The 8,820-nt window shown below is 31.7% G+C and overlaps 1 protein-coding gene across 1 annotated transcript; it reads left to right on the forward strand.

Moving 5' to 3' along the window:
• Positions 1 to 2,891: 2,891 nt before the first annotated feature.
• Positions 2,892 to 4,447, forward strand: LOC130933598 (protein MAIN-LIKE 2-like). The gene is made up of 2 exons (XM_057863223.1): positions 2,892 to 2,963; positions 3,755 to 4,447. Exons 1-2 carry the CDS (start codon positions 2,892 to 2,894, stop codon positions 4,445 to 4,447), a joined length of 765 nt encoding a protein of 254 aa, XP_057719206.1.
• The last annotated feature ends 4,373 nt before the right edge of the window (positions 4,448 to 8,820 follow it).

Consider the following 8,820-nt stretch of genomic DNA (forward strand, 5'->3'; position numbering starts at 1 on the left):
CTGGCGTTTAACTCCAGACAGCAGCATGTACTTGGCGTTCAACGCCAAGTTACGTCGTCAATTTCCGAATAAAGTATGGACTATTATATATTGCTGGAAAGCTATGGATGTCTACTTTCCACCGCCGTTGAGAGCATGCCATTGGAGTTCTGTAGCTCCAGAAAATCCATTTTGAGTGCAGGGAGGTCAGATTCCAACAGCATCAGCAGTCCTTTTTGTCAGCCTTTTTCAGAGTTTTGCTCAAGTCCCTCAATTTCAGCCAGAAATTACCTGAAATCACAGAAAAACACACAAACTCATAGTAAAGTCCAGAAATGTGAATTTAACATAAAAAATAATGAAAACATCCCTAAAAGTAGCTTGAACTTACTAAAAACTACCTAAAAACAATGCCAAAAAGCGTATAAATTATCCGCTCATCACTCACCACCTGTTATCAAGTCTCCTTAAGTTCAGATTTGGTCGCCTGCAAATTTCCTTCAAGTCTAACTTATCCTTATCGTTTTCCTTTGTTCGCTCATCGTCCGTTACTGTGTGCATAATATTGTCAAACACATTTTTCTCAATGTGCATCACATCAAGACAATGTCACATCAAGTTGTCTTTCCAATAAGGCAACTCCCAAAATATACTCTGTTTAATCCAATTATACTCTCGGCCATATCCAAATCAGTTAATTCCATGCTTGTTCACTTTTTCATGTTCTATCCACATCCAATACCCATCCTTAAACCTGTTACAGTAAAGGTGAATCGTTATATCCGCCGATCCTAACCACTTAGTCAGTCGACACTTTTGACACGGACACCTAAAACCCCTTCAGACATAAACGGTTCTATGTTGAAAACATGCGTGACAAACGCATCAACCCCCTCAAAAAATTCTGGTTTTAAACCCCCCGGCTATCGTTATCCCTTACATACATCCATAGACGATAACTCGGAATCATATCGAAACACACACCCTAGAATTCAATGAACAACAAAAATTATTTAAGTTTTTAGAAAATTTAGCAGAGTATCCCCTATAATTAGAATCTCCTGCCGAATACAATTATCAATTTCTGACATACCAAACACATAGCAAACCATTTGAACAATAATTCATAGATAATCTCCTTAATTTAGCAATATTCATCAAATAAAGACAACAGTTTTTACATAGGAAACAACTGCAGCCATAAATCATTGACATATATGCATTCATCAAAACATCAAATTCTAACATTTCTAGTGCGCAACCCCTTATAACTTTACAATTTTCTAGCAAATAAGGGTTTCTAGAAGGTACCACTACGCGACCTTCTCCCACTTCCATCCTAAAACTCTATTCTAGAAAAAGTAAGTCCAACATAAAATTTAAACAATTCATTATATTCAGATATAGAAAACTAACGTGAAATATTATTAAACAGACAACAAAAGAAGAAAACTCCAATTGAGCTCAGAAGCAATTGCACCGTCCTAACAAAAAAGATTACTTATTAAATTCACAAGTTGAAACTAATTCAAAAACTAATTTAAAAAATATATAAAATTCATTATTCTAATGAATTAAAACTTAATTCTTAATTCAACCAAACTTACAAGAGGCATGAAAATTTTATTTTTCACTTATATTAAATTAGCACAACAACTCCTAATAACATACTTCATTAAGCAAATTTAACCACGGATTTAACAGCCACTAACCCTAACAAAATGTTAAGCTCACAAAATAATATAAAAAACTATAATAATTATACCAACAAACTAATTTGATGATAGTGGTTGCAGGCTCTCTATAATATCGTCGTGACAGAGGCAGCGACGACAGCAACGTGAACCTCAACTGCGATGGAAGATGAGATGGGAACAACAGCAGCAGATTCGTCAAGCACGTGCAGCGATGGTGACAGCGGGTGCTTCCTCCTCAGTGGCGACGTTGGCGGCAAGCTCCGGCGGTAGCCACGTTGACTGCTACTATCAGAAGTGTGAGTAGATGAGAGAGAGAGAGAGAGAGAGAGAGAGAGAGAGAGAGAGAGAGAGAGAGAGAGAGAGAGAGAAGAGAGAGAAGAGAGAGAACACCTTTGTAAAGTGAGAGGGAAAGACTTCGTGTTTGAATTTATCCCCAAATTTACTGTTGGATTTACCATCGAATTAATTCGACGGTAACATCCTTCGCGTGCCCAAAGCGCAACATTTCGCAAAACAACATTACCGTCGGATCTAGCCCCCGGTACCGACGATAGTGAGGCATGCCGAAATTTATTTTTTTCCACCAAATATTACCATCGATGTTACTATAAAAAATAATGTTTTAACAGTAAATATGACTGATGCTAAATCTGATGGTACTCAGCATTTTTCTTATAGTGTAAGTGTTCACTTTTAAGGTAATTAATTTAATATTACATTTTGGGCAAATGACCTAAAGAAATGAAATGAAAATCAAATTTACATGGATCCCCTAAAATAAAAAACATTACATGCATGCCCTCATACACAAATTCATGTAAATCGAATTGAACAAATTCGATTTATCCATTCCAGTGGTAAATCGAGTCAACAAGATTCGAACTACTAGGGATTTAACTAAATTGAATGAGCTTGTTTCGATTTAATAGGGTTTGAAGTCCACCCATGATAAATTGAATATGTGGACTTCGAATTATATCCATGGCTTTTGCCCATAGTAATTTGAATTGAGTGGATTCGAATTGGACTTTAGCAAATTGAAATAGGTCGTTTCGATTTACTTAAACGATGGTATTGGTAAATCGAAGTAGGGTGCTTTGATTTATTGTGTGTATACCTATAAAAAGAGTTCGAATTCACATGTTTTTAATTACATTTCACCTTATTCTAGAGAAAGTTTTCACCCGAAAACACCTTGAAATTCAAACTGCGAAAATGGAAGACGACCCTAATCGTATCTATCGGTTAGACGGCATCACTCATATTATTGGTTCTATCCATGAAGAGGTTAGTTTCCGAAATTGAATATCTTTAAAAAATAAATAGTAGTTTGTGATATTAAGTCGTTTAGAATTTCATTATGTGCGCTATTGAGATTTTTAAACTACAAATGGTAATTTGAGTAGTTATTTAATGGTTGTTAGAATTTTAAAAGTACAAATGCAAGGTGAAAAAGTGTTAAACGATGCTTAATTAGAGTAGTGATTAACTAGATTAGAGATTTTTTGGAAGTTTAGGGTTTACTAATGTAGGTTTTGAATATTAGATTAAATGGATAGCAAAATTTTGGCAAGAATTTAAATTAGCTTAATTTTTTTAAATTTAATTTAATTCCTAAACATTAGGTTAACGGGTAGTAATTTAGTTTTTTTTTTTTTAGTTAAAATTAATTTAGTTTGGGTTTAGAAAATTTTTTGGCGAATTTAATTTATTTTAGTTTATTTAAAGTTAATGTAATTTAATACTTAAATGTTAGTGTTTAAATTAATATAATTTAGTTTAGTTTGTTTTTATAGTTTACGTATTGAATATTAGATTAATTACGTACTGTTAGAATTTAATTTAATTTGGTTTAATGCAAGTTAATTAAATTATTTATCGTTAGGTTATCTTTGTCCAATGATGCAACATAATTTACATTAAAGTTTATTTTTAGTAGAATTGTCCACTTTATGGTATTAAGAATTAAAGTTGGATATGATTTTGTTGAGAACGGCCTGCATTCCGTGATGGTCTTTTGGTGAATTTTGGTTTGTTAATTGTGATTGTTCTAAAAAGAAATTTTCATTGTTGTGCAGTCATATCAATGTATCACTAGCATGAGGATGCAGCATGGTATGTTCCTAGATGACAGGATCATACCGTACCTGCAGATAGTCGGCTTAACCCATCTCGCGAGACTCAATGATCGCTGGTTTAGGTTGGATGAGCCATTGGTAAGTGCATTTATTGAGCGGTGGTGGCCCGAGACTCATACCTTCTACATGTCGTTCGGGAAGTGCACGATTACGCTTCAGGATGTTGTGTACTATTTTTGCCTCTCCATCGATGGACAGTACGTCAGTGGATGCCTGACGGACTTCGAGCAGTTCATTGATGGTGGGCAACCTGGATGTGATTGGTTCCAAGAGTTGTGTGGTGTGTTGCCTCCAGCGTACTACATCGACAAGTTCACTGTGAAGTGTACTTGGATGCAGGAAACATTCAGTCACCTCGCTCACGACACAGATGAGGAGATAGTTAGGAGGTACGTGAGGGCATATACCATGATGCTATTATCTACCCAACTCTTCGATGACAAGTTTGACACACGCATGCATATCCAGTGGCTATCGTACGTAGCGAGATTAGAGGACATAGGTGGATACAGCTGGGGATCCGCCGCTCTGTCGTGGTTATACCAGTGCTTGTGTCGTGTAGCCAACAAGAATGTGGTTAAGTTGGCCGGTCCGCTGCAACTCCTCCGGTCATGGATCCTTTGTCATGTTTAATAATATATATTACAGATTATTGTCATTGTTAATAACAAGTTTTGGGTCAGGTGGTCCGGTTATCAGGCCACATCGAATGAGAAGGGGCCTAGAGTCGGGTATTGGGGCTCAGGATAGATTTACTCCGACCAAGGAACATGAGTATTTTAGCTTTCAAGTATTTATTGTTGGTGTTTCTTTAAATTATTTACTGGATGTAAATTGACTTGCAATACTCTTTATTTTTTACCAGTTCATGTAGATTCCATATAGCGCACCGGATGTAGTTCAGATAGTTCATCTCGAGATCTTGAAACCTCGATATATAATACTATAGAGAGCTTTTACGACATTAATATACTTTGTCGTGATAAAATGACACTATCGAATCTCGACATATGGTACTATGAAAGACTGATACAGTATCAAATTATATTATTTCGATTTACATTAACTAAAAATAAATTCAAATAAATTGTTTCGATTTATATAAATTTATGATATTTACGTAACATTTTTTATTTTAGGGGATGTATATAATTTTCCACTTCATTTCTTTATGTGATTTGCTTCTACATTTCTTTCAGTATAAACCAATGAAAGGAAGTAAATTGGCTAAAGTGCATCAATTCAACGTCCAAAGGAATATGATCCCTTACCCTTATAATACATGGAAATATTATTATTAAGTATAGTATCAAACTATGACTTAGTTTAATAAAATTAAATTTGATTTATTCTCAATCGAAAGATGTGGTTGAATGAAAAGGACTCATAATTTTTTTGACTAAATATTAAGAATTCAATCATCGTATGGAATACAAAAAAATTTAAAATTTTGAATTAGTTGTGTTACTCTTATAATCCAACAAAAAATTAGTTATTGTATTCGATAGTAAATATACTCTGATCCTCGACCAAAAAAAAAAAAAGAATTTATTCAAAATATAATTAACATATTTTGTTAAGATTATAAGTTTTAAAAAATATATATATATATATATATATATATATATATTTCTTATTTTTATCTTCTACTTAAACCACTATTAACTATTTTCTCAAATTTTTTCCCTAAAAATATTGGTCCTAACATTAATATTGGTTTCTATTGGTTTTCTTACAAAACCGCCGCTTGAAGAATTATGATGAAAACTCAGGTGAAATTGACTTGACGTGAAGTTGAACTCAGGTAAAGTCGACTTCACGTGAAGTTGATATTTAAGAGATGAAAACGGCTCTCAGGTATCAACTTCACGTGAAGTCAACTGCACCTGAATTTTCACTAAGAATTATACATTCGGTTCTAAGATTAAGACCGGAAAGACATGGCTCATCTAAAATCTACATAGACGCACGAACATGAAGCAAATTTAGTTTGCAAACGTCAATGCAAATTCCTTTCATACAATTACTGGTTCCACTTATAAAGTCGCCTTCATGGACAACGTACACTTTTCGCATTTTGGTAAACAAAGGTCCTACCATCTCAGTTTCTCACACTGGGAACTTAAAATGTCAGCTCTCAAGCTTCATATATATCTATCTATGTCCATGAACACACTTTGCAAATTAAAGGGTGTTATTACGTTACACATGGCTGGCGTTTATTAATTGGTGTGTGTGTCATGCATCGAACATTCAAATCAGTGATATATGTGATCATCATCATCATGAAATCAATCTCTTTTGTCAAGCACAAACAATGGATATTAAGAATAGGAAAAGTATAGGGTACCAACACATTATCTGCCAACTTCTGCCAACTCTTATTTATATTTGTGTTTTCATGGAAGTGTGTTCGTAGATGTGTCTAATAATTAATATATTTTAAATACATATATAAAGAGACACATCCAGAAAATATATCTATAAAGATACTTCTATTAAATACAGTTATAAAAAAGACATTTTTATTAGACACATCCACGAACACACTTTCATAAAACACAATTTAAACAAGAGTTGGCAGAAATTGGCAGATATGCTGTTGGTAACGTAGCGGAACCGCTTAAGAATATAATCATGAATATACAAATCATCTTACAGTAATCATATGTTCGTATGATGGGAAGTACATTTAACCACAAATAGACACCAAAACGTATTCGTAGGTCCACTTATTTCGAATATCCTAAGATGGTACCTTTTGTTCTAAAACAAACCCAACTTTTAATTTAAAATTAAAGCTTAACAACAATAAATTAAACCGTTTTTATTATTATTCCAGTGCCGGCTGGTGGCCACTACATATCTATGTGCAATTCTTTCTGTTTTCACTTTTCACTCTGATCATCACCACAATTACATATTCTCTCTGTTTTATTTTCATATATAATTTAGAAGTTTTTCTTTTTTATTTTCTCATATCTTTATTTGTTTGGAAAAATGGCCAAAATAAAAGAAAACTACGACATGAAATGTGGCAAATCATCACTAAACAAAGAAATAATCTCTCTAAAGAATAAACACGAAGACCCAAATTTGAAAAACAAAAATGCTACTTATCCTTTAAAATTTAATCTTTTGGTAAGTTTTTTTAAAATTTATTATTATTTAATTAATTTAAATATCCACTTTTACGTATCAGTTATTCAAAACATTAAGAAAGTTATTTCTCTTTTATTTTTTTTCTAAAAACTAAATAAATAACAATATTTAAAAAATACCTAGTTACACTATTTTAAAAATATCTCTTGTTACTTGTTACCATCTGCTCCTATGTTAACTTCTCAATAAATTTGCGATATCTGAATTTTCCAATCACAACTTACTGGGAGTCTAATTTTTTATTTAAACAATAAATTTAATATTAATTCGGCTCAAAGCATATATTTTTTAATTAATTTTTTCCAATAATATATAAATTAAATGAATCCTTAATCGTTATTATATTCCTTACCTACATAATTCTGTAAAATGTGAAACCCATATAAATTAATTCGATTTTGTCAGAATACAAAAAATACATGTACTGATGAATAATAAAAATATTAAATTAAAATTAATTATCAAAATTAATTATAATATATTTATATATAAATATATATATTTATTTTTAATATATATTTTATATTTTAATATATATTTTATATTAACGACTGATTTTAGTATACACCAAATATGATTGAACAAACAATGAGTGCAATTGCTCCAAAAGAATCAAAGGGAATACAAGTACGACCAAAAGGATATATAGCATGATGTATAATGTGAGGTAAGACTAATGACTATAACAAAAGGGAGGAAGAGTATCAAATTAAAAACAAGCATGGTGTAGAAAAACATAAGAGACCAGGGGAAAAATATAGGAATATATGTATAGTGATTTACTTTTAGATATAATGTTATGTTATTTGGGATTAGGGAAAAAATTATTCGCCAACTTTGTGCAAGAAATCAGTGATGTATTCTTTGAAGAGAAGAAAAAACATTATTCAACAACGTTAAGCTATGATAATGACAAAAATAATGCAAAAGTGAATTATGTTCAAAGAATTGAAAATTGTGTATAGTATTTTCGTTGTATTAACAATATTGTAAAAACTCACGTAGATTTGTTTTTGTATGTAATTGGTAGTTAAAAAAATAAAATAATCATTAATTTATTATATAAAATAAAATTAAGTAATTTTATAGGTATACGTTTTACAAATTAATTCTGTTAGAGAATTAACTAAAAATTAGAACTGTTAAACGGATTAGCTCGGTCCATTTAGATTTGGTCCGTTAAGTTTGTGGGTTAAATGAGCTGACTCGTTTAAATTTATTTTATTTGTAGGTCAGAATTTTTTAATCTGGATCGTTTATGGTCAGTTCAATGGATTAAATGGGCCATCTCATTTATCATTTTATTTTATTTTCTAAAAAATATTTTGACAAAAAATATTATTTTTAGATAAAAAAACTTTATAAAAAAAATTTTAGTTGATGAGTCGGATTTTCGAGTCGAATCGGGATAAATATCGACTAAAAGTGTTACTTTTTTGAAAAAAAAAAAATGGACCACCCGTTTAGTCAGTTATTTTTTTCGGATTAATTGGGTTCAACCGGTTTAACCCGCAATTTAAACGAGTTTAATTTTAGAGACAAAGTCCGCCTATTTAAATGGGTAAATGGGCTGGTCCGATGGATTTAGCTCATTTTGACGGCCTTACTAAATATATAATCAACTAGAATTAATTAGTTAAAAAATAAAATGTCTAGACTTTTCTTTACCCAATAAAATCCTACATACACACAAATTTCAATTCTTTGCACGGATTCACTTTTGCGGTATTTAAAAAAACGTATGGGGAATGCTAGGGGACAATGACTTTATTGAACAATATGAATAACCACCAATCAAATAAAAACACACTACACCTCCAAATTAACCTTCTAAATTTTAATAT

This window comes from Arachis stenosperma, chromosome 6 (assembly GCF_014773155.1).
Source record: "Arachis stenosperma cultivar V10309 chromosome 6, arast.V10309.gnm1.PFL2, whole genome shotgun sequence".
In the NCBI taxonomy this organism is placed as follows: Eukaryota; Viridiplantae; Streptophyta; class Magnoliopsida; order Fabales; family Fabaceae; genus Arachis; species Arachis stenosperma.